General features: G+C 46.5%; 1 protein-coding gene across 2 annotated transcripts in view; it reads left to right on the plus strand.

The window, feature by feature from the left end:
• Positions 1-26034, plus strand: part of FOXK1 (forkhead box K1) — a 288084-nt gene that overhangs the window by 175636 nt on the left and 86414 nt on the right. For both annotated transcript variants that reach the window (XM_063934189.1, XM_063934188.1), the window contains exons 4-6: positions 6550-6696; positions 23386-23579; positions 23878-24038. In XM_063934189.1, coding sequence (XP_063790259.1) covers positions 6550-6696; positions 23386-23579; positions 23878-24038 — 502 coding nt within the window. The remainder of the gene's footprint in view (positions 1-6549; positions 6697-23385; positions 23580-23877; positions 24039-26034) is intronic.

Consider the following 26034-nt stretch of genomic DNA (forward strand, 5'->3'; position numbering starts at 1 on the left):
CCGTGAGAGTGAAATTAGGTGTTGGGTCCTCTTTTACACATTATAGGGGACATTGCCAGTATAAACATGCCTGTAGCTCTGGCGCCATAGCAGGAGCTACCTCAGAGCTGGACCAGCTGCTTCCTGGTGCCATTTCCTACACTCTCAGTGCTGCAGCAGGATACTTCACGGCCAAACACTCGTACAGGGCTGTAGTTAAGGGGGAGAGCCCGCTGTGGTAACCTTGTCTTAGGCTCCTCACGCATTATACAACCAAATTGCCTATCTTCTAACTTCCAAATTGTTAGTTACAGGCTTGGTGCTGGTCCCTCCTCTCTAAATCTCTCCACACATACTGGTATGGGCAGACTTGCTTGTACCTGTGTCTCTGTGTATGTTTGGGTGTATGTAAATGTTCCCTGTCAGCATGGTGAAAAAAGTTGTGTGTAATACTTGTCACACCAGGTTTTCCCCCTCCCCCGCTGATTGTCTCATGTGTGAGCAATGTAGTCAGCCTTCACAAGACAGTGGGGCTTCCGAGGGTGATTTACGGGAACCAGCTTGGTTAAGTGCTATTAAAACTATGATGGCTGACATGTCCAAAGAGTTAATTACTGCCAGACAGTCCCCACACTCGCCTCCACTACCCCAAAAAAGGGGTTTACCTGACATTCTTTCGGAATCCGAGGAGGTGGTGCCAGAGATAGAGAAAGAGGAGGAGCTGGAATCATCTGCGGAGGCGGAAGATTCCTTGCCGACGCAGGGCGTAGAGTCTCTTTTACTTGCAATAAGGGATGTTTTGCATAATTCTGGTAATGAGACGTACAGGTATGTGCAGCAATCTTTTTTTCTCGGCGCAGAAAAATGTGCTGGTCACCTTTCCTGATCCAAAGGAATTGGATGAGCTCTTCAGGAAGCCATGGGTTTCTCCTGACAAATTCCAGATGACAAAGAAATTGGTTGCTGCTTTCCCATTTGCTCAAGAGGGTTGAAAGGTCTGGGAGACTCCCTCTGCTGTAGATGCTTCGGTATCACGCCTGTCAAAAAAGACAGTACTACCAGTCCTGGGGGCTACTGCCTAAAGGAACCTGCGGACAGGAAAATTGAAAACACCTTGAAATCTATTTTTGTTGCAGCTGGAGCCTCCCAAAGGCGTGTTACTGCAAGCTGTTGGGTGACTCACGCCGTTCATACCTGGGCGGGTAACCTTCAGGAGGGCCTGACCGGAGATAAATCCCTGGCAGAAATGGTGATGTTGATTAGCAGATTCCTGGATATGTTTAGTTTCCCTTGTGAAACCATAAAAAGCATAGGCATTATTAATGCTCGTACTTCTACCATGGTGGTTTCTGCACGCAGGGTGTTCTGGCTCCGCCAGTGGGTTGCGGACGCAGAGTCAAAGAGGAGTGTGGAGGCTTTACCTTTCACAGGAGATTAGCTTTTTGGAGGTGAGTTAGACACATGGATTTCAAAGTCTACTGCTGGAAAATCCATGTACCTCCCATCTGCAGCTCCACTGTCTAGGCGCTCCTACACGGGACCTTGCCTGCAGTCCTTTCAGACCGCAAGATATAAGGGAAGAGCCAGAGGTGCCTCAAAAGTGGCAAGAGGCTCCAGAGGTAAGTCTTGGTAACCTGCCACCACGGGGTCTCAGGGCAGGAGCCTCAGCTCTGTCTCCTCAAAGTCCTCAGCATGACGGTGTCCCGCCGTCCCTGGGGGATCTCATGGTGGGAGCTTGTCTGAGATTTTTCAGCATCATTTGGAGAAGCGCCTGCTAGGATGCTTGGGTAAAGGACCTGGTTTCCCAGGGCTACAAACTGGAGTTCAAAAATTCTCCGCCTCACAGGTTTTTCAGATCAGGCTTACCGGCGTCCGAGGACCTACGCCCTACTTTACAGGAGGCCATTCAGAATCAAGTCATTGTTCCAGTGCCTATTCCACAATGGGGCGAGGGATATTATTCCAGCATTTTTGCGATACTGAAACTGGACGGCTCGGTGAGGCCCATTTTAAAACTCAAATCGTTAAACTCATATCTGCAGGTTTTTCGGTCCAAATGGAGTCTTTGAGAGCAGTGATCTCAGGTCTGGAGGAGGGGGAGTTCTTAGTATCTCTGGACATGAAGGATGCATACCTCAATATTCCAATATGGCCACCTCATCAAGGCTACCTCAGGTTTCCTCTGCTGGATGAAGCTCGCAAGAGCAGGGACTTCTTTCCTCATGTGCCTTTCCTTATCTTACTTACACTATCTTATACTGCAAACTCCCTTTGACGGCACCTAATCCCTGGGTTTTCTATACCTGTCCTATTTTGTCCTGGACTGTAAGTGCGGTTTTCTTGTTTGCTCATTTTATTATGTACTGTGTAATGGGCGCTGCGGATCCCTTGTGGTGCCATATAAATAAAGGATGATGATGATGATGATAATAATAATAATAACACTATCCGTTCCAGACGCTGCCCTTCGGCCTATCCACGGCTCCAATAGTTTTCACCAAAGTAATGGCGGAAATTATGTTTCAACTCCGGAATCAGGCGATGAACATTGTCCCCTACCTGGATGACCTTTTGATAAAAGCGAGATCAAAGGAACAACTGTTGGACAGCATAAACCGCATGACAACACTGCTGTCACATCATGGATGGATGGATTCTCAATTTACTGAAATCCCACCTTGACTCAAAGTCTCCGGTTCCTGGGTATGGTCTTGGACACTGTAGCTCAGAAGGTCTTCCTTCCGAGGACAAGGCGAGGACGCGTCAGCAGATGGTTCGTACAGAGTTGAAGCCGAACCGGGTCTCAGTACATCTTTGCATACGCTTATTGGGAAAGATGGTAGCCTACTACGAGGAGATTCAGTATGGAAGATTCCTTGCAAGGATTTTCCAGCTGGATCTCCTGAGAAAATGGTTGGGTTCGCATCTACAGATGCACCTGGTCATTAGTCTCTCCCCGCAAGCCATGATTTCTCTCTTATGGTTGTTGCAGTCCTCCAACCTCTTGGAGGGTCGGAGCTTTTGTGATACAGGATTAGATTCTCGTAACCACAGATGCGGGTTATCGAGGTTGTAGAGCTGTCACCCAAGGGGCACAGTTCCAGGGCAGGTGGTCAGGCTACTAAGCCGTTCTTCCAATAAACATCCTGGATCTCAGAGCGATCTACAATGCTCTGCTACAGGCGTCTCCCCTGCTTCAAAGTCGAAACATACAGGTTCAGTCGGACAACGCCACGGCAGTGGTGTACATCAATCGGCAGGGAGGGACAAAGACCAGGGCCTGCATGCAGGAGGTATCCAAAATACTCCTCTGGGTAAAACGGAAGGTAAGGGTGGTATTGGCCATATTCATTCCGGGAGTAGACAACTGGGAGGCGGACTTCCTAAGTAGTCATGACCTACACCCAGGAGAGTGAGGACTCCATCCACAGGTATTTCGACTGATAACAGATCAGTGAGGCTGTCCACAGGTCTATCTGATAGCCTCTCGGCTCAACAAAAAGCTGCGGCGCTATTGCTCTAGGACAAGGGAACCTCAGGCGGTGGCTGTGGATGCACTGACGATGTCATGGGCTTACCAGCTGGAGTACCTCTTTCCTCCGATCCAGTTACTTCCCAGGGTTCTAAAAAGAATCAGAAGGGAGGGTGTTCAGGCAATTCTAATTGCCCCCGATTGGCCTTGAAGAGTTTGGTACGCAGATCTTCTGACCATTGCAGTGGAAGACCCCTAGCCTCTGCTACTGCGTGAGGATCTTCTTCAGCAAGGGCCGTTCGTCTACCCGGCATGACGGTTGAGCTAAACACTCTAGCTGAAAACGGTATTCCGGACAAGGTTATTACAACCATGACTCAAGCCAGGAAGGCTGTCACATCCAAGCATTATTTACATATCTGGAAACGATATGTCTCCTGTTGTGAGGGCCGAAGCTATCCTACTGCGGGTTTCAACCAGGAGTGCTTTTTGCGTTTCTTGCAAGCAGGTGTGGACATGGGCCTACAGTTGGCCTCCATTAAGGTACAGATCTCGGCCTTGTCCATTTTCTTCCAGAAGAAATTGGCTGCTTTACCTGAAGTCCAGACATTCTTACAGGGTGTCCTTCACATCCAGCCTCCTTTTGTGCCGCCATGGCACCTTGGGATCTAAACGTGGTTTTGACCTTCCTACAGTCCTCTCGGTTGAACTGTTGATGTCGGTAGACAAGTACCTTACGTGGCTATTGGCCTTGGCTTCGGCTAGGTCGTGTTTCGGAACTTGGGGCTTTGTCTTGCAAGATTCCCTACTTGTTCTTTCACGAGGACAGAGTAGAGCTCAGGACTCGCCAGCTGTTCCTGCCGAAGGTGATTTCTGCGTTCCACCTAAATCAGCCAATTGTGGTTCCAGCTGCTTTGGCCACTTCCTTGAATCCTGAGTCTTTGGATGTGGTGCAAGCTCTAAAGATCTACATTCACAGATCGGCTGCTGTCCAAAAATTGGATACCCTCTCTGTGCTGTATGATGCTCAAAAGAAGGGTTGTCCTACTTCAAAGTAGTTGATTGCTCGTTGGCTTAGGCTTACCATTCAGCAGGCCTACTCTTCGGCAGCCTTGCCTGTTCCACAGTCTATCAAGGCCCACTCTACTAGGTTGGTGAATTCTTCTGGGGCAGCGGCCCGGGCTGTCTTGGCTTTGCAACTTTGCCGGGCTGCTACCCGGTCTGGGACAAACACATTTGTCAAGTTCTAGAGGTTTGATACCCTGGCTACAAAGGATGCCCAATTCGGATGTACGGTACTGCAGGCGTCCCAGCACGTTCTGGGAGCTTTGGGACGTCCCCATCGTACTAAGTGACCACAGTATCCCTTATGGATGATAGAGAAAAGAGGATTTTAATTACCTACCGGTAAATCCTTTTGTCAGAGTCCATAATGGATACTGGGCGCCCGCCTCTGTGCTTCGACTTTTCTGCAAGTTTTGTTGTTGTGGTTAGTTGTTTGAATCAGCTGTTGCTGTTTCTGTTTCACTGGCTGTTGCTGGTTGTTTGTTCTGCTGTGTGCTGTTTCGTTACTCTCACAACTTGTTCTCTTGTCATGTTCCTGTTCTCAAGTATGTCCGTCTCCTTCGGGCACAGTTTTCCTAGACTGGGCTGTGGGGGAGGGCATAGAGGGGAGGAACCAGCACACCCTGTTTAAAGAATTTAAAGTGCACCGGCTCCTTTGGACCTCATCTATACCCAATCATACTAAGTGACCCCAGTATCCCTTATGGACTCCGAGAAAAGGATTTACTGGTAGGTAAATAAAATCCTCTTTTCTCTACTCCAAATCATTGGAATCAGAGCGTGCATTCCAACAGAAATTGACAAAACCATGCGATACACCATGAAACACACTGACTGATCTGGGTCTTGGATAGGAAAAACTACTTAACAACATAAATCTGTGCGTTTTTGACAGATGTATTACCGTCCAAGGTTCAACCACTAAAACATCAGTATTTCATTAAAACAAAGGTGGCACTTATACTAAAGGCTGCTCATATTGTATCAGAGAGCAATTCTTTTTAATCATGTATTATTCCTTTTATCTATAAACTATTGTGTAAAACAGCATTAACTTTCATTTTCTTCAATGAAATACATTTCTGTATACAATTATAGTACACGTATTGTAAACATTTGGTGCAAAATCTGGGAAAGCAAAAAAATCACTGAAATATCTTCTGTCGTTTTAAACACTAGATATTGAAATAAAAAACAAACAAACAGTGGCCGGTCCTGAGTAGAGAGAGTACAATGTTTTTGGAATGTTTGTATTGCTGAAACTATGGGCCTGATTCAGACCTGATCGCTGTTGTGCGAATTCGCACAGCGGCCGATTATTGAATGCGTAGGCAACACAATGCACGGGTGCGACGCCAAACAGCGACAGAATGGTGAGAAAATTTCGATAGGTAGGCGTATGCAAGATGATTGACAGGAAGCGGATGTTTGGGGGGTGGTAACTGGGTGTTTTCTGGGAATGTCCGTAGACTGGGCTGTGGGGGAGTGGTGGGGTGTGGGAGGGGTGTGTGACGTCGGCTCCGACCCTGATCAGCCAGTTTGTATTCCACTGTAGGAGTAGGTCCTGGGCTACGTGCAGACTTCACAGTATGAAAAAATTATTAGATTGTGAGTGAGTTGCGAACGGATTTGCAGATGTCCACTGCCTGAAGTTTTCGCACGGCATACACATGCATTCGCACACTTGCACGAGGCGGGTATTCACTCTCCCTGGGCGGCGACTATCTGATCATAGACCTCTACAAATTTGCAGCACAGCGATCAGGTCTGAATTAGGCCCTATGTTACTAAACCCTGGCAACATTGCAATTCAATAAAGGACTGTGCATGACTGACACTGTAAGGTACTGCATCTGGGGGATTTTTGTGGTATAAAATGTGGCAATATATATGGTATTGGCCTAATAAATACATTCATATCGGGACTGTCAGAGTGTGAATTTTTGCAAAGCGTAAAAAAGGACAAATCACTACTTTTACAGAATATATTAGAAATATTCACATTTTGTAAGTTATAATTCTTCTTTCATCAGGATGAATCAAAACCTCCATACTCGTATGCACAGCTCATCGTTCAAGCAATCTCCTATGCAAAAGATCGGCAGCTCACATTGAGTGGCATCTACGCTCATATCACTAAGCATTATCCTTACTACAGATCTGCTGATAAAGGTTGGCAGGTAAGAGTCTCCAAATAATCGAAACCTGGTGGGGGGGGGGGGTTTGGGTTCAGCTGAAGAAACATGGCAGGCAGTGTCTGGATTACACTGCACCAAAGGACAATATAGCATTGTGTATGGATTCCATCATCTTCAGTTTGGCCAATTACTTCACATGTGAGCCACATAGATTTACCATCCTAGCAATGTGGACCTTGTTAAATGGAGATTGACCCACACATGGAACACTTGTTTGATAGGAATGAGACCTTAAATATCACTTTATGTAGAAAACCTACTTGGTACATGACAGACATTACAATTATACTGTATATTGTACTATTTATTGGAAAAGTGGAGATGCTGGTATATTTACTGCAGGAGTGCTGTAACCATAGGTTTACTTTGTGCTTCATCACATCACATGTTTTACATATGGGCATGCAGTTTCCTCTAGTGATTCATCCCCTTGATATTCAATTGTGTTCTAAAGGCCCCCTATAAATTAGCTACGGGTTGTCGCAATTTCCCAATCCCCCAACTCTTGGGTCAGGTAATCGGGAATATTCAACAAGTTTAAAACTCCCAATTTCCCGATCCTGACCAAAAACGGGATTCCTAGACATGTTGCTGATCACTGATGGGTTTTTTGATCAGCGTGGAAACTGCATATGATCCTGAGTTGCAGGAAAAGAGCAGTGCAGATTTACTACCTAAGCACTGCTTCAGGCATACGGTTACACCACCCACTGTCTTTACATCTGCAGCTGTAATGGTCATTGTTAGTATCAGTACTTATATCTACCCCATGCTGAGTGCAAACGATCCATCTGAAACATTTGTCCCTTAGTCATACGCACACCTCATAATGGGTGGTCTTCAGTTTGCCGGCTGTCGGGGTCCCGGCGCACTGTATACCGGGACCCAGACAGCCAGCATACCATACTACACCCCTCATAAAAGCACGGCACTCCCAGGACACTGATGTCTTGCATGTGTTCACAAGGTAGCCGCCCAGTTTACACCCAGAAACGCCCTTTTCACAGACTGAATTGGCCGCACATGTAGCCTCCATCAAGGTGCATATACATGATACAGCACATGCAGAATTTGCTTTAAAAATAGATGCATTTGCTTTTGAACTTGTGCAGCTCAGAATGAGACCCTTTATGCATTTCATTCAAACAGGTAAAAAAATATATATATATTGATGGGAAAAAAAGCATTATTCTTTTTATATGCAACTTTTATTCTGAAAATCTCTATGTAGAACTCAGCTTTTTCTCTTTTCTTTTTGGAAAGGTGGATTAATGCTGATGCAAGAACCAGAAACTATTTCTTGGGGATGGTTACAAAAAAACACACACACGTTTGCTGTAGTTTAATTTTTTGCAATTTCAAGATAAGTGCATTTTTGTGGCTGTTTTGGTGATACAGGTTGAGTATCCCTTATCCAAAATGCTTGGGACCAGAGGTATTTTGGATATCGGAGTTTTCCGTATTTTGGAATAATTGCATACCATAATAGGATATCATGGCGATGGGACCTAAGTCTAAGCACAGAATGCATTTATGTATCATATACACCTTATACACACAGCCTGAAGGTAATTTTAGCCAATATTTTTTTATAACTTTGTGCATTAAACAAAGTGTGTGTACATTCACACAATTCATTTATGTTTCATATACACCTTATACACACATCCTGAAGGTCATTTAATACAATATGTATAATAACTTTGTGTATTAAACAAAGTTTGTGTACATTGAGGCATCAAAAAACGAAGGTTTCACTATCTCACTCAAAAAAGTCCGTATTTCGGAATATTCCGTATTTCTGAATATTTGGATATGGGATACTCAACCTGTATTGTGTCTGCTATTGTGTTTGTCCTTCTGAGGAGAAATAAGCAAAATAACACTTTTCAGGAAATGTGTGTATGTGGTATGACATAAATATTTATGGATATTGACATGTGAGAAGCCAAAAAAAAAAAGGTCAAATACATATCTGTTTTTTTATTTGGAATGTGGGAAGAAACTAGAGCACCCGGAAGACACCCACACAAACAATGTGGATATACACAATCCACGCATCGGGTCTGATTACTACAAGCAGTTATTGCAGAGACCTTTATACAGTGTAGTGTATGGATGGTGTAATGGTTAGCATTACTGCCTCACAGCACTGAGGTCATGGGTTCAATTCCCACTATAGCCCTAACTGTGTGGAGTTTGTATATTCTCCCCGTACTTGCGTGGGTTTCCCTCAGGTACTCTGGTTTCCTCCAACATTCCAAAAATATACTGGTAGGTTAATTGGCTTACAACAAAAGTGTCCCTAGCGTGAATGTGTCTGTGTGTACATGTGGTAGGGAATATAGTTTGTAAGCTCCACTGGGGCAGGGACTGATGTGAATCTCCAAATATTCTCTGTAAAGCGCTGCGGAATGTGTGTGCTATATAAATAACTGGTAATAAATAATAATAGTGTAGTGTAACTGTACTGTCATCAGGACATTGATCCATCTAACAGCTCATCAGCAATTTTATTATTTGCCATTAAAACTCTGGCCATTTTAGCATTTACCAGAGTTCATAGATAGTCATTCCATATCTTCTTTATACCATATATAGAATTCTGGCTACATCCAAATATATAGATGCATATTTTAATTCTATATACTACTAGAACATTTATGTGACTAGTTGTACATGTATATTCTTCACACCCACCCTTATATTATTTTTTATTATTATTATCATCCTTTATTTATATGGCGTCACGAAGGGTCAGCAGTGCCTTACAAAGTACAGAACCAGAGCACTGCAGGAAAGGACATGTTTTATAAACATTTTTGCAACAGCCATCATAATACTGAAATAAGTAGCAGGACGGCTGAACCCAAGGGTTAGGTGCCAAGGTACACAGTGGGGAGGAAAAGCACATGAAGGAAGAGGGCTCTGCTAATGAGAGCTTACAGTCTAAAGGGGATATTTTGGAATGCACATTTAACTTATTGTAGTGGGTTAGGGGGAGAGTTAATTCTGCATGACATGCCAAAACCTCACAGCTTTTTGTTTTATTTAATAAACTTTAAAAGTATTAAAAACATTTTTTATATATTTTACTGGAAAAAAAACTATACCCCCACCCCCCAATGTCCATATGCCCCATTGTAATTTTACTTCCTTTTCACCATTAGAAATATTCCTCTTAGCGGCATAAGATCTCCTGCATTATCAACCCCCACCCTCACGCCCAGTAAAGTCCCCTCCCCATGTGTTAAAATATATATAATTTCTCTTACGTCCTAGAGGATGTTGGGGTCCACATTAGTACCATGGGGTATAGATGGGTCCACCAGGAGCCATGGGCACTTTAAGAGTTTAACAGTGTGGGCTGGCTCCTCCCTCTATGCCCCTCCTACCAGACTCAGTTTAGAAAGTGTGCCCGGAGGAGTCGGTCACAGCTAGGGGAGCTCCTAGAGCTTTTCTGGTTTTATTATTTTTTTAAGAGATGTTAGGCACAGAGAGGCTGCTGGCAACAGCCTCCCTGCTTCGTGGCACTTGGCGGGGGGGGGAGTAGTGTCCAACCCTTGAGGTTAATGGCCACTATCTCTGCTGACAGGACACTGTCGCTCCCGCAGCATGCCGCCACCCCCTAACAGAGCCAGAAGATCGCGGTGGTGAGTAGGACACCGGTGACTCGACAAGCGGGGAGCTGGTGAGAATGACGGCATCAGGGTAGGCGCTGTGCTCCGGAGGGCTCAGAGGCATACAGTGCAGTGCTGTGAGGGGCGCCCTGGGCCAGAAAACTGGTCACTAGCTTTTAGGGACTGTGTTTACTGCCAGCGTTTATTACCTCAGGCCAGTATAAAGATTTAAAAGTGCGGGAAGACGCGCCATTACAAGGGGGTGGAGCTTTTCCTCAGAGCGGATCCAGCACTCTTCAGAGCCATTTTCCCCCTGCAGAACAAACACAGACACACTGACAGGGAGCGCTGATCCTCCACATCACTCCAGCTATCCTGTACGGTACCAGGGGGTGTAGAAGGGGGTAGAGTGTTTTATTTACAACATTAACTGAGTAATCTATTAAGGTTTCTCAGTCAGCGCCAGGCTCTTATTATTATAACTGCCTACTGGGCGCTGTGTGTGCTGTCTACTGAACTCTGTGTCTCTCTGAAGGTACTTGGGGGAAACTGTGTCTGACGTTTTCCTGTGTGTGTATGTTATATATCTCACATTACAATGTCCAGGGACTCTGTGTCTTGTGCTGCAGAGTATGTATCTTCTCCAGAGGAGTCTATTCCATGTACTCAGGAATGCAATATACTGTCTCAGCCTTCTGAATCCGAACCCCCAGTGGGTGGCTTCTATTAAGGGGATGATATACCAGATTTCAATCTGTAGAGGTTTTGTCATATTCAACTCCCACTACTTCCTCTAAATCCCCTGGTATATGCCCCCAAAAGCATGCTCTTACCCAAATAATGCAAGTTGACACAGATACCGACTCTGATACAGGGGACGGTGATGGGGATATACTGAGTGGGGAGGCCTCCCTTGCAAAGGGGGAGCAGCTCATGATTGAGGCTATATGGGACGTTTTACACACTACTGACAAAGTTCCTGAACAGGTCGAGGAGGCTTATTTTACTGACCATAAGAAAGTCTCCCTTACCTTCCCTGTGTCTAAGGAATTAAACGCATTATTTGAGAAATCCTGGGAAAACGCGGAGAAAAAAATCCCGATCCCAAAGAGGGTTCTTTTTGCCTTTCCTTTCCCTGAAGAGGATAGGAAAAAGTGGGAAAAAAACCCTGGGGGTGATTCTGAGTTGATCGCAGCAGCAAGTTTGTTAGCAACTGGGCAAAACCATGCGCACTGCAGGGGGGGTAGATATAACATGTGCAGAGAGAGTTAGATTTGGGTGGGTTATTTCGTTTCCATGCAGGGTAAATGCTGGCTGCTTTATTTTTACACTGCAATTTAGATTTCAGTTTAAACACACCCACCCAAATCTAACTCTCTATGCACATGTTATATCTGTCCCCCCTGCAGTGCACATGGTTTTGCCCAATTGCTAACCAACTTGCTGCTGCGATCAACTCAGAATTAGGCCCCCTATCTGTATCTAGATTGTCTAAAAAGGTGGTTTTACCTTCCCCGGGTCTACCGTTTTGAAAGACCCGGCAAACCGCAAGATTGAGGCAACGCTCAAACCATATACACTGCGTCAGGAGTGGCACTAAGGCCCACTGTCGCTTGTGTTACGTCACATACAGGATGACGCAGGTTTCGTGGTGGAGGCCATGAAGGACCTTGGTAATCTGAATGCACGGACATCTTCCATGGCTGTCTCGGCGTGGAGTGTGGAGAAACTACCCTTCACAGGTCAGGCTCTATTTGGGGAGGCTTTGGATGCGTGGATCTCCACGGCAACCGCGGGTAAGTCAACCTTCCTTCCATCAGCCATTCCGACGGCAAAGAAGTCCTTTTCTATGTCTATGATGCAGTCCTTTCAGACTGCAAAGGTTAAGACGTCCAAAGTCTCTTCCACCTTCTTCAGAAGTGGTCGGGGAAAATCCAGAAAACCTCCACCGACAGGTTCCCAAGAACAGAAGCCGGCTTCTGTTTCCTCAAAATCCGTATCATGACGGTGGACCTCCCAGCCTGGAGATCGGACAGGTGGGAGCTCGTCTGCGAAATTTCAGTCAGGTCTGGGTGTCCTCCGGCCTGGACCCCTGGTTGCAAGATGTTGTATCCCAGGTGTACAGACTGGAGTTTCAAGAACTCCCACCTCACAGATTCTTCACATCGGGCTTACCACCTTTGCTGACAGAAAGGGCTATCCTGCAGGAAGCCATTCAAAAATTGGAAAAGGCAAATGTCATTATTCCAGTTCCACCTCATCTGGTAAACAAGGGTTTTTACTCCAACCTATTTGTGGTACCGAAACCAGACTGTTCGGTTAGACCAATATTGAACCTCAAATTATTAAATCCTTATTTGAGGGAATTCAAGTTCAAGATGGAATCTCTGAGGATGGTGATCTCCGGTCTGGAGGAGTGGGAATTCCTGGTATCACTGGTTATCAAGGATACGTACCTTCACATTCCAATTTGGCCCCCACACCAGGCGTATCTCAGATTTGATCTGTTGGACTGTCGCGATCAATTCCAGGCTCTGCCATTACCTTGGTGAACACCCTCGATGTCGTGGCTAGGTCGAATGGCAGAGCCTGGAATTGATCGTGACAGTCCAACAGATCAAATCTGAGATGATGCTACTCCTCCGCAAGCAGGGAGTGATCATAATTCCATATCTGGACGATCTGCTGATAAAAGCGTCGTCCAGGGAGAAATTGTTACAGTCCATTGTAATCGCAACTCGACTACTCAGGGGATCATGGGTGGATCCTGAATCTTCCAAAGTCACATTTGGAGCCAACAAGGAGATTGTCTTTCCTAGGGATGATCCTCGACACGGAAGTGCAGAGGGTATTTCTACCGGTGGAGAAAGCGTTGCTGATACAGAAAATGGTCCGGGAGGTCTTAAAGCCTGCCCAGGTATCGGTTCATCAGTGCATTCACATTCTGGGGAAGATGGTGTCCTCATACGAGGCTCTACAGTATGGAAGATTTCATGCACGGTCCTTCCAACTGGATCTCCTGGACAAGTGGTCGGGATCGCACCAGAGAATTCGTATGTCACCGAAAGCCAGGATTTCACTCCTCTGGTGGCTGCATATGCCTCACCTTCTCGAGGGCCACAGGTTCGGGATTCAGAGCTGGATCCTTCTAACCACGGATGCAAGTCTCAGAGGCTGGGGCGCGGTCACCAGGAGAAAACTTCCAAGGAAGGTGATCAAGTCTGGAAACCATCCTTTCCGATAAACATTCTGGAACTAAGGGCCGTGTGCAATGGCCTTTTACAAGCGGCGCATCTTCTGCAAGATCAGGCCATTCAGGTGCAGTCGGACAACGTAACGACGGTGGCCTACATAAACCGACAAGGCGGAACAAAGAACAGAGCTGCAATGGCAGAGGTTTCAAAGATCCTCCTCTGGGCAGAAAAACACGCGATAGCGCTGTCGGCAATTTTCATTCCGGGAGTGGACAACTGGGAAGCGGACTTCCTCAGCAGGCACGATCTCCATCCAGGAGAGTGGGTACTCCAACCCGGGGTGTTCGCAGAGGTGACAAGTCTTTCGGGCGTCCCTCAAATAGACATGATGGCCTCCTGCCTCAACAAGAAGCTTCGATGGTACTGTTCCAGGTCGAGAGACCCACAGGCAGTGGCGGTGGAAGCACTGGTAACTCCGTGGCTCTTCCAGTCGGTGTATGTGTTTCCTCCACTTCCAGTCATCCCAAAGATTCTAAAACTTATAAAAAGAACAAGAGTTCAGGCGATTCACATTGCTCCAGACTGGCCAAGACTAGCTTGGTACGCGGATCTTCTAGAGTTACTGCTGGAAGATCCGAAGCCTCTTCCTCTTCAAGAGGACCTTCTACAACAGGGGCTGTTTGCTTATCAAGAATTACCACGGCTACGTTTGACGGCATGGAGGTTGAACACCTGATCTTAGCCCGGAAAGGCATTCCGAACAAGGTTATTCCTACCCTGATCCAGGCTAGGAAAGGAGTAACGTCTAAACATTACCATCGCATTTGGAAAAAGTATGTGTCTTGGTGTGAATCCAAGAAGTTTCTTACGGTGGAGTTTCAGCTTGTACGGTTTCTCCTCTTCCTGCAAGCAGGTGTGGATGTGGGCCTGCGTTTGGGCTCCATAAAGGTCCAGATTTCGGCCTTGTCCATTTTTTTCCAGAAACAATTGGCTTCCCTCCCTGAGGTTCAGACTTTCTTGAAAGGGGTCCTGCACATCCAGCCTCCCTTTGTGCCTCTTACCGCACCTTGGGATCTTAACGTGGTGTTGCAATTCCTGCAGTCGAATTGTTTGAGCCTCTACAAGAGATCGAGGTCAAGTTTCTCACTTGGAAGGCGGTCACACTGTTGGCATTGGCATCTGCTAGGCATGTCTGAACTGTGGACTTTGTCTTACAAGAGCCCATACTTAATTTTCCATGAAGATAGAGCTGAGCTCCGGACGCGTCGGCAGTTTCTTCCTAAGGTTGTGTCGGCTTTTCATATCAGCCAACCTATTGTGGTGCCAGTGGCTACTGACTCCTCAATTACCTCAAAGTCCTTGGATCTTGTGAGGGCTTTGAAGATTTATGTGAAGAGAATTTTCCGTCACAGATTCTCTGTTTGTCCTATATGCTCCCAATAAGATTGGGTGTCCTACTTCTAAGCAGACGATTTCTCGCTGGATCAGGTTCACTATCCAGTATGCTTATTCTTCGGCAGGATTGCCGTGTCCTAAATCTGTTCAGGCCCACTCTACTCGTAAGGTGGGTTCTTCCTGGGCGGCTGCCCGGGTTGATTCAGCTTTACAGCTTTGCCGAGCGGCTACTTGGTCAGGGTCAAACATATTTGCGAAATTCTACAAGTTCTATACTTTTTTCCTCTGAGGACCTACAGTTTGGTCATTCAGTTTTGCAGGAGCCTCTGTGCTCTTCCTCCCATACTGGGAGCTTTGATACATCCCGATGGTACTAATGTGGTCCTCAGCATCCTCTAGGACGTAAGAGAAAATAGGATTTTAATTGCCTACCGGTAAATCCTTTTCTCGTAGTCCGTAGAGGATACTGGGCGCCCGCCCAGCGCTTCGTTCTCCTGCTATAAGTTACTTAAGTTCAGTACGACTTTGTTACTTGGTTAAGTGCTGCATTGTTACTTGTTTAAGTACTGTTGTTCAGCTGTCACTGACTTTTTCAAGCTGGTTTGCTTGGTTTGCCTGGTTATGTGTGAGGTGGTGTGAATCTCACCACTATCTGTGTATTTCCGTCTCCTCTGGCACAGTTTCTACACTGAGTCTGGCAGGAGGGGCATAGAGGGAGGAGCCAGTCCACACTGTTAAACTCTTAAAGTGCCCATGGCTCCTGGTGGACCCGTCTATACCCCATGGTACTGATGTGGACCCCAGCATCCTCTACGGACTACGAGAAACGGATTTACCGGTAGGTAATTAAAATCCATTTATAATTTTTATTTTGAGGGGGGGGGGGGGTGGAACAATACCCCCCCCCCCACCAGTGCAAAAGAGGACACTCCCACATGTTATAGCCCCTGTAAGTTGCAGCTTTCTATTGTTTATTTATCAACAGTTTCTTATATAGCGCAGCAATTTCCATTGCGCTATACAACCGTACACAATGAGAAGACAAAGCTGGGTAATAACAAACAGTCATAGAGGTAGGAAGGCCCTGCTTGCAAGCTTACAATCTATGGGGGAAATACACATTGATACACAAGGATAGGTGTGATCTATTGCATAGTTGTCCACCAGATTGCAAAGGTTCTTGGTGGGCTGCATGAGATCACAGCACAGCAATGATGAACAAGAGAAAGGGAAAGTGAAGATAAAGAAAATATCTAGCGGTTATGTGTGGACTATACAGTGGGGATGTAATGGATAGAAAAGCTAATGTGAGCGGTTCTGGAATTTGATATGCTTGTCTGAATAGGTACGTTTTCAGGGAACGCTTGAAGGTTTAAAGACTAGAGGAAAGTCTTATTGTGCGTTGTAGGGCATTCCACAGAGTGGGTGCAGCCCGAAGAAAGTCCTGCAGTCGTGCATGGGAGCAAATAATGAGTGTGGATGAGAGACTTTGATCTTGTAAAGAGCGAAGGGGCTGGGTTGGGAGATATTTTGAGATAAGCAGAGATGTATGTTGGTGTAGTATGGTTAATAGCCTTGTGTGTGAGAAAAAGTATTTTATATTGAATACGGTAGAATACAGGGTGTGGATCATTAGATCGACAGTGTCTAGGTCAACAATGTTTAGGTCGACCACTATAGGTCGACAATCACTAGGTCGACAGGGTTGGAAGGTCGACAGGGTTTCTAGGTCGACATGAGGGTTTTTTTGTGTCGTTTTCTTCGTAGAGTGACCGGGAACCCCAATTAGTGCACCGTGTCCCCTCGCATGGCTCGCTTCGCTCACCATGCTTCGGGCAAGTTGCCTCGCTTAACTCGGCACAGATTACCGTTCCAATTGTAGTCGACGTGGATTGTTAAGTATGAAAAAGTTCAAAAAAAGAAAAAATTTGAAAAACTCATGTCGACCTTTTGACCTGTCGACCTAGCACATGACCTAGAAACCCTGTCGACCTTCCAACCCTCTCGACTTAGTGACTGTCGACCTATAGTGGTCGACCTAAACATTGTCGACCTAGACGGTGTCGTTCTTCAGACTGGATCCCAGAATACAGGTAACCAATGGAGGGACTGACAGAGTTGGGTCTGCAGACGATGAATGTCTAGCGAGGAAGATTAGCCTTGCAGCTGCATTCATAATGGATTGTAGTGGTGCCCGTCTCTTCTTGGTAAGACCAGTAAGAAGACTGTTGCAATAATCCATGCGGAAGATAATGAGAGCATGGATTAGAGTTTTAGCAGTGTCTTGTGTAAGGTATGATCGTATTTTGGATATTTTTTTATATGCATGTAACATGTTTTGAGACAGATTGAATGTGGGGAACAAAAGACTCCTAGACAGCGAGCTTGTGGTGTAGCGTTGATTTTCGAGTTCTCAAGAGTGATAGAAATAGCAGGTTGGTAACTGCTATTGGCCGGTGGAAATAGAATTACCTCTGTTTTGGAAATATCAAGTTGAGTGAGGTGTCGTCCAAGATGAAAAAAGCAGAGAGGCATTCAGTGACACGGCCCAATACAGATAGAGGCAAATCAGGGGAGGATAGGCAGATTTGAGTATCATCTGCGTAAAGATGATACTGAAATCCAAAGAGCTGATTAGTTTAAACAAGAGATGAGGTATAGATTGAGAAAAGCAGAGGACCTAAGACTGAACCCTGCCGTACTCCAACTGAAAGAGGTAGTGAAGAGGAGGTGGATTCAGAGAGACGGGCACTGAAAGAGCGATCAGATAGGTAGGATAGGAACCGAGAGAGGGCCTTCTAGATTAATTAGAGGAAAATACCAGCTTCTATATATTCAAGCCAAAGGGAAACTTTTATAAACAGCTCATGCTCACTCTTAAGACATTTATGTGTCTGCAGGCTTTTCTAAGGTAGCTACTATAATGACGTATAGCAACTTTGGACTCTGCTTTGGACTGTAATGTGGTCTATCTGTTAGTTCAACGTACAGAAAAAGGCTTATGGAAATAATACATTGTAAGCAGTTTGCTTCTGTAGTTATGTGTTGCTTTCTCTAACGTCCTAGTGGATACTGGGATTCTGTACTTTAGTACCATGGGGCAAAGATCGGGTCCACTGGAGCCTGGGACTTTAAAAACTTTAGTGTGTGCATGTGTGTACTGCTCCTCCCCTCTATGCCCCTCCTACCAAACTCAGTTTAGAAAAATGTGCCCAAGGAGCCGGGTGCATTTCTCTGGAGCTCCAGAGAGTTTCCTTTATTTTTTTATTTTAGTTAGTTATTTTCAGGCAGCCCTGGTTGGCAACCAGGCTACCTGCTTCGTGGGACTTAGAGGGGGGTCCGAACCAACCTCCTGAGGGTTAATGGTTCGTAATCCCAGCTGACAGGACACTGAGCTCCTGAGGTGCTGATCACACATCGTTAGTATGTGTGCCCACGCTAGCAGCTTGCCGCCACCCTCTAACAGATGCCGAAGTTCAAGGTGCGGTGAGTGTTACACCGGGTCCTGGTTAGCAGGTCCCAGGTGCAGTTGGCGGCAGGTCACGCGGCAGTCACGGGCCACGAGCTGCGGTGTCCGCTGTGGACAGAACTGGCTCTCCTCAGCAGTACTCACTGGCAGGAAAGGCTTTATGTGCACTGTCATATTTTTACTATGTATAACGGAGCCCATATAAATAATTCATATCACAGGGACCGCGCGCCATTGCAAGGGGCGGGGCTTCCCGGAGCGGGACCAGAGGTGGGAAGGTGCCATTTCCTGCTGCTGCGGATCAAGGCTGCTTGTACGCTGCTCCTCTGGAGATCCACGCGGTTACAGACTTCTCTCTGGTACCAGGGGGTCATAGCAGGGGGAAGCTCTTCAGCGGCAGCGCCGCTGCACTTATATTAGATATACACTTACTTTCACACATTGGGGCTGTGTTTGTGTGCTGGTCTCCGTTTCCTCAGCGTCACTCCAGAGGCATGTGGATGATGATGATATGGATGAGGACAGCTCTCTGTCCCCAGGGGTGGAGGCCCTCATTTTTGCTGTTAGAGAGGTTCTTCACATCCCAGATCAGTACTTTAATGTTAGACCAAAGACCTCAGCAATATTTCCTGTGTCTAAAGAATTAAACTCCCTGGACAGGGAAGCATGGTTAAACCCGGATTAGAAATGTAAAATTCCTCTGGCACTGGCAGTACCAGGGGCTATATCCCTAAAAGAACCAGCTGACTGTAAAATTGAGACCACTCTCATGGCAATTTATATGGCAGCGGGTGTGGCACAGCACCCCACAATAGTTTGTGGGTGGATTTCCAGGGCAATAGTAAAGTGGTCTGATTCTGTTATTGATGGTTTAGACTCTCTGCCCAGTGATGAGGTCATTACTCTGCTACAATACATACAGGATGCTGCTAATTTTATGAGCGAGGCTATAAAGGAATTGTGTAAGATAAATGGGCGCACTACTGCTATGACTGTTACGTCATGCAGAGCTTTATGGTTACGTCAATGGTTAGGGGACGCTTATTCCAAAAGGGGTGTAGAAAATCTTCCCTTTACAGGTGATACCTTGTTTGGGGACAAATTAAATAAATGGATTTCCCAAGCAACGGCGGGTAAGTCTACCTATCTGCCGTCGGCTGCGCAACCTGCCAGACGTTGTTACACAGGACCCTCCTTGCAGTCCTTTTGTGTAGCGAGATTCAAAGGCAGGGACCGGGGCATCTCCACCACTCCGAGAGGATCTCGTAGTAAGTCCCGTAAACCTGCAGCTGCTGCCTTCCTGGTCCAGACCACCGGATCCCCTGCCGCTAAGCCTTCCGCGTGACTGTTGACCCCAGCAGCAAGGCGATTTTCAGGTAGGTGCTCGCCTTCAACACCGCAAAGTCCTGCCGGGATCCTTGAGTGAGGGACCTCATTTCCCAAGGATACCAGCTGGAATTTCAAGCACTTCCTCCTCCACAGATTTTTTAAATCAGGCTTACCAGTTTTGCCCGCTGCAAAAATTACCTTGCAAGAGGCCATTCAAAAACTTTTGCGGACAGCTGTGGTGGTTCCTGTACCTCCTTCATTACACAACAGGGGTTTTTACTCCAGTTTTTTTGTCGTTCCAAAACCAGATGGTTTGGTGCGACCCATCTTAAACCTGAAGTCTCTAATCCCATATCTGTGGGTGTTCAAATTCAAGATGGAATCCCTGTGGGCAGTGGTCTCCGGTCTGGAAGAGGGGGAATTCCTGGTGTCCCTACATGTCAAGGATGCTTACCTACACATTCCCATGTGTCCCCCTCATCAGGCTTACCTCAGGTTCGCCATCTTGGACGACCATTTCCAGTTTCAGGCCTTGCCCTTTGGCCTGTCCACAGCTCCGAGGGTATTCACCAAAGTCATGGCGGAGATGATGCTGCAACTGCGCATGATGGGAGTCAACATAGTCCCTTACTTGGACGATCTCCTGATAAAGGCTATGTCCAGGGAGCGTCTATTGAGCAGCATCGATCTGACGACTCGCCTGCTTACGGATCATGGGTGGATCCTAAACGTCCAGAAATCTCACCTGGATCCGACCCAATGTCTTGAGTTCCTGGGAATGATACTGGATACAGTATCCCAATAGGTGTTTCTTCCAATGGACAAGTCTTTGGCTATCCAGGATATGGTCCGCTCAGTGCTCCGTCCTCGCAAAGTGTCCATTCATCTTTGCATACACTTGCTGGGCAGGATAGTTGCTGCTTACGAGGCAATCCAATATGGCAGATTTCATGCCCGGCCATTTCAGCTGAATCTTGTGGACAAATGGTCGGGGTCTCACCTTCACATGCATCAGGAAGTGACCTTATCTCCGAAAGCCCGGATTTCTCTTTTATGGTGGCTGCAAGTTCCTCATCTGATCGAAGGCAGGAATTTCAATTTCCACTCATGGATTCTACTCACAACAGATGCCAGCCTCCGGGGTTGGGTTGCTGTGACCCAAGGGGCCCAGTTCAAGGGGATATGGTCCGTTCAGGAATCGGCTCTGCTGATAAACATCCTGGAACTAGTCAATTTACAATGCTCTTCTGCAAGCTTCCAATCTCCCGAGGGATCGGCCAATCCAGGTTCAATTAGACAATGCCACGGCGGTGGCGTACATAAACAGACATGGAGGTACAAGAAGCAGAGCAGCGATGCAAGAAGTGTCAAAAATCTTTCTCTGGGCGGAAGCCATCGCAAGGGCCATCTCAGCCATATTCATTCCAGGAGTGGACAACTGAGAAGCGGACTTCCTCAGCAGGCACAACCTCCATCTGGGGAATTGGGGCCTACATCCCCAGGTGTTTCAACAGCTGATTCACCGGTGGGGCTGTCCGCAGACAGATCTGATGGCTTCTCATCTCAACAAGAAGCTATGCCGTTACTGTTACAGAACGAGGGATCCGCAGGCTGTAGCAGTGGACGCGCTGACGACTCCACCAGTTTGTGTACGTGTTCCCTCCTCTACCGCTAATCCCAAGGGTTCTAAAAAGACTTAAGAAGGGAAAGTGTTCAAGCAATTCTAATTGCCCCGTATTGGCCTCGACGGGTGTGGTACTCGGACCTCCTAACCATGGCTCTGGAGGATCCTTGGCCTCTACCGCTTCAAAAGGATCTTCTTCAGCAAGGTCCGTTTGTCTATCCAGACGGCTTGGAAGTTGAGAGGGAGATTCTAGCAAGAAAGGGTCTTCCCTCCCTGGTTATTTCCACCATGGTCCAAGCCAGGAAGATGGTGACTTCAAAACATTATCATCGTATCTGGAAGAAGTATGTTTCCTGGTGTGAGAGTAGAAAGGTGTCTCCCTTGGAATTTAGAATTGGTCGTTTTCTACTTTTCCTCTAAGCGGGAGTGGATATGGGCCTACGTTTAGGCTCCATCAAAGTCCAAATTTCGACGCTCTCTATTTTCTTCCAGAAACAACTTGCCATATTGCCGGAAGTACGTGTCTCTGAATTGGGGGCCTTTTCCTGTAAGAGCCCTTATTTGATTTTTCATGAACACAGTGTGGAAATCAGGAACTGTCCTCAGTTTTTACCAAAAGTGGTTACAGCTTTTCATGTGAATCAACCCATTGTGGTTCCGGTGTTGTCTGGCGTTTCAATTGGGCCTGAGTCCTTAGATGTGGTGAGAGATCTGAATATTTATGTAAAGAGGACGGCTCGTCATCGGAAATCTGATTCGCTGTTTGTCCTTTATGATGCCACCAAGATTGGTTGTCTGGCTTCCAAGAAATCCATTGTTCGTTGGCTCAGGTTGACCATTCAACAGGCCTATACTTTGGCGGCTCTGCCTTTGCCGACGTCTATTCAGGCCCACTCGACAAGGTCTGTGAGCTCTTCCTGGGCGGCTGCCCGGGGTGTCTCGGCCTTACAGTTGTGCCAAGCTGCTAAGTGGTCTGGTTCAAACACTTTTGTGAAATTTTATCGGTTTGACACCTTTGCCAAGGAGGACCTTGGCAAAGGTCTCAGTTTGGTCAGGCGGTGTTACAGGGGTCTCAGCACTTCCCCACCCATTTGGGAGCTTTGGGACTTCCCCATGGCACAAAAGTACAGAACTCCAGTATCCACTAGGATTTTAGAGAAAATAGGAATTTAATACCTACCGGTAATTCCTTTTCTCATAGTCTTTAGTGGATACTGGGCGCCCGCCTCAGTGCTTCGATTCCTGCTTACCTGAGTAAGTATTTGGTTGGCCGCGGTTGTGGTCCCGTTATGTTGTTGGGATAGCTGTTCTACCTTGGTTGGGTTGGTGTTGCTATCCTCTGTTCTGGTTAGCTCCCTCCTTTTGGTTGTGGTTGTGTGTTGGCTTAGTGCCTCACCGCTGTTGTCTTTATTCCTTCTCTCATGGTAGGTCCGTCTCCTCGGGCACAGTTTTCCTAGATTAAGTCTGGTAGGAGGGGCATAGAGGAGAGGAGCCAGCACACACATATACACACACACTAAAGGCTTTAAAGTGCCAGGCTCCAGTGGACCCGATCTATACCCCCATGGACTACGAGAAAAGGAATTACCAGTAGGTATCAAATTCCTATTTTTTCAACAATACTGGTGTTCATGCTGTTAGGCATACATCTGAGGAAAAATACGTAAATATGTACCATGAGTGTCCACAGATGACAATGCACATATATGCTTGTATGCAGATTTGGCAATTACACCTCCTTACAATTGGTGAGGCAGCACAAGAGAAGGAGGGAGCTTACAAACACAGTACAGATTGGATATGTTCTGAGACAGACTTGCCCAGAGGGAATGCGGTCCGGATCCTGGCATTCGGAATCCCGATACTAATTGGAAGACTGATGCCGGGATCCCTACAATGATTATAATGCCGGCGCCGGTATCCTGAACGAGGAACTGCTGCCGCATAAGGGTGTAAATACTCTAGTTGTACGTCCAGATTTTTATAGATTGGATGCATCTGTAACCTTGCTTGTTCTTTTATTTTCTGTGTTGTTTTTAGAACTCTATACGTCACAACCTCTCACTGAACCGATACTTTATCAAAGTTCCACGTTCCCAAGAGGAGCCCGGAAAAGGGTCATTCTGGAGAATAGATCCTACATCTGAAGCCAAGCTAGTAGAACAGGCATTTAGAAAGCGCAGACAGAGGGGTGTTTCCTCTTTTCGTACTCCTTTTGGTCCACTTTCCTCCAGGTGATGGTCACAGTTTATTATTATTTGATATGTTTAGTAGACTATGAACGGACCTCTATTAGCTTTTCTTGGCTCTCAGTTCTGAGCTTTTGATAATTGTTTATTACCTACTCCACAAGCCCCTGTTATATTCCTGAGAACATATGACATTGGTCAGTCTTAGGTGTAGTAAATATGCAATCCCATATACAGTATGGGTTTGGGCCACAGTGGATTTTGAAGTTACTGTAAAATGTTTTGTCTATGCTGTGTCTCAGGGTTATCTTCATATATGTGATGTACAATTTGCTTCTTGCAGGAGTGCGCCTGCTTCTCCTACATATCCTGATTTGATGACCTCAAACTCCAGTGGCTTGCAGACTCCTGAAAGCATGTCGCGAGAGGGATCTCCCATTCCACATGATTTTGGTTTTAAGATGGCATCTGTGCCAGAGTACAGATACTCCCAGAGTGCACCAGGTTAATATTTATATAACAAATAAAAGCAACAGTACCTAAAGCCTATATAAGTCGCTTAACTAAGCCATACTGTTTGCAATGCACACCTACTAAACATATGGTGGTTACATTGTATACCGTAAACTTAAAAGAAAGGCCAAACTCTCATAACGAGGGTTAAATATATTTCTCTTACGTCCTAGAGGATGCTGGGGACTCCGTAAGGAACATGGGGATAGACGGGCTCCGCAGGAGACATGGGCACTTTAAGAAAGACTTTAGGTATGGGTGTGCACTGGCTCCTCTCTCTATGCCCCTCCTCCAGACCTCAGTTTACTACTGTGCCCAGACTGGGTGCATTACAGGGAGCTCTCCTGAGTTTCCTGTCGGAAAGTATATTTGTTAGGTTTTTTATTTTCAGGGAGCCTGCTGGCAACAGACTCCCTGCATCGAGGGACTGAGGGGAGAGAAGCAGACCTACTTCTGTGAGTTTCAAGGCTCTGCTTCTTAGGCTACTGGACACCATTAGCTCCTGAGGGATCGCTACGCAGGTCTCACCCTCGCCGTCCGTCCCAGAGCCGCGCCGCCGTCCTCCTCGCAGAGCCGGAAGATAGAAGCCGGGTGAGTATGAGAAGAAAAGAAGACTTCAGAGGCGGCAGAAGACTTCATGATCATCACTGAGGTAACACACAGCAGTAAAGCTGTGCGCCATTGCTCCTATACACCTCACACACGGCAGTCACTGTAAGGGTGCAGGGCACAGGGGGGGCGCCCTGGGCAGCATATGAACCTCTCTTTGGCAAAATAAATAAATATATATATATATATATATATATATATATATACACACACACACACACACACACACAGCTGGGCACTGCATATATAAAGAGCCCCTGCCAGTTTTTAGTATATTTGAGCGGGACAGAAGCCCGCCCCCGAGGGGGCGGGGCTTCTCCCTCAGCACTCACCAGTGCCATTTTCTCCTCAGCACAGCGCTGAGAGGAAGCTTCCCAGATTCTCCCCTGCTTATTCCACGGGGAAAGAGGGTTTAAAGAAGGGGGGGGGGGGGGGCACATAATTTGGCGCATATATATATATATATATATATATATATATATATAAACAGCGCTACTGGGTAAACATATATTTATTGTGTTTTTTCCTGGGTCATATAGCGCTGGGTGTGTGCTGGCATACTCTCTCTCTGTCTCTCCAAAGGGCCTTGTGGGGGATCAGATCAGAGGATTCCCTGAGTGTGTGGTGTGTCGGTACGCATGTGCCGACATGTCTGAGGTAGAAGGCTCTCCTAGGGAGGAGGGGGAGCAAATGAATGGGGTGTCTCCGTCGACAACGCTGACACCTGACTGGATGGATATGTGGAATGTTTTAAGTGCTAATGTAAATTTTTGCACAAAAGATTAGACAAAACTGGAGCTAGGGAACAGCCAGGGAGTCAACCCATGTCTGTCCCTATGTCGCAGGGATCTTCGGGGTCTCAAAAGCGCCCACTATCCCAAATAGTAGACACAGATACCGACACGGATTCTTACTCGTGTCGACTACGATGATGCAAAGTTACAGCCAAAATTGGCTAAATGAATTCGATATATGATTATTGTAATAAAAGATGTTTTGCATATCACAGAGGAACCCCCTGTCCCTGATACGAGGGTACACATGTATAAGGGAAAGAAACCTGAGGTAACCTTTCCCCCCCTCACATGAGTTGAACGAATTATGTGAAAAAGCTTGGGAATCTCCAAACAAAAATCTGCGGATTCCCAAAAGGATTCTTATGGCGTATCCTTTCCCGCCAACGGACAGGATACGGTGGGAATCCTCCCCTAGGGGTGGACAAAGCATTGACACGCTTATCCAAAAAGGTACCGCTGCCATCCCAAAATACGGCTACCCTCAGGGATCCTGCTGACCGCAAGCAGGAGGTTACCTTGAAGTCCATTTACACACATTCTGGTACCTTGCTCAGACCGGCGATTGCGTCGGCCTGGGTTTG

The sequence above is a fragment of the Pseudophryne corroboree genome, chromosome 7, assembly GCF_028390025.1.
Source record: "Pseudophryne corroboree isolate aPseCor3 chromosome 7, aPseCor3.hap2, whole genome shotgun sequence".
NCBI lineage: Eukaryota > Metazoa > Chordata > Amphibia > Anura > Myobatrachidae > Pseudophryne > Pseudophryne corroboree.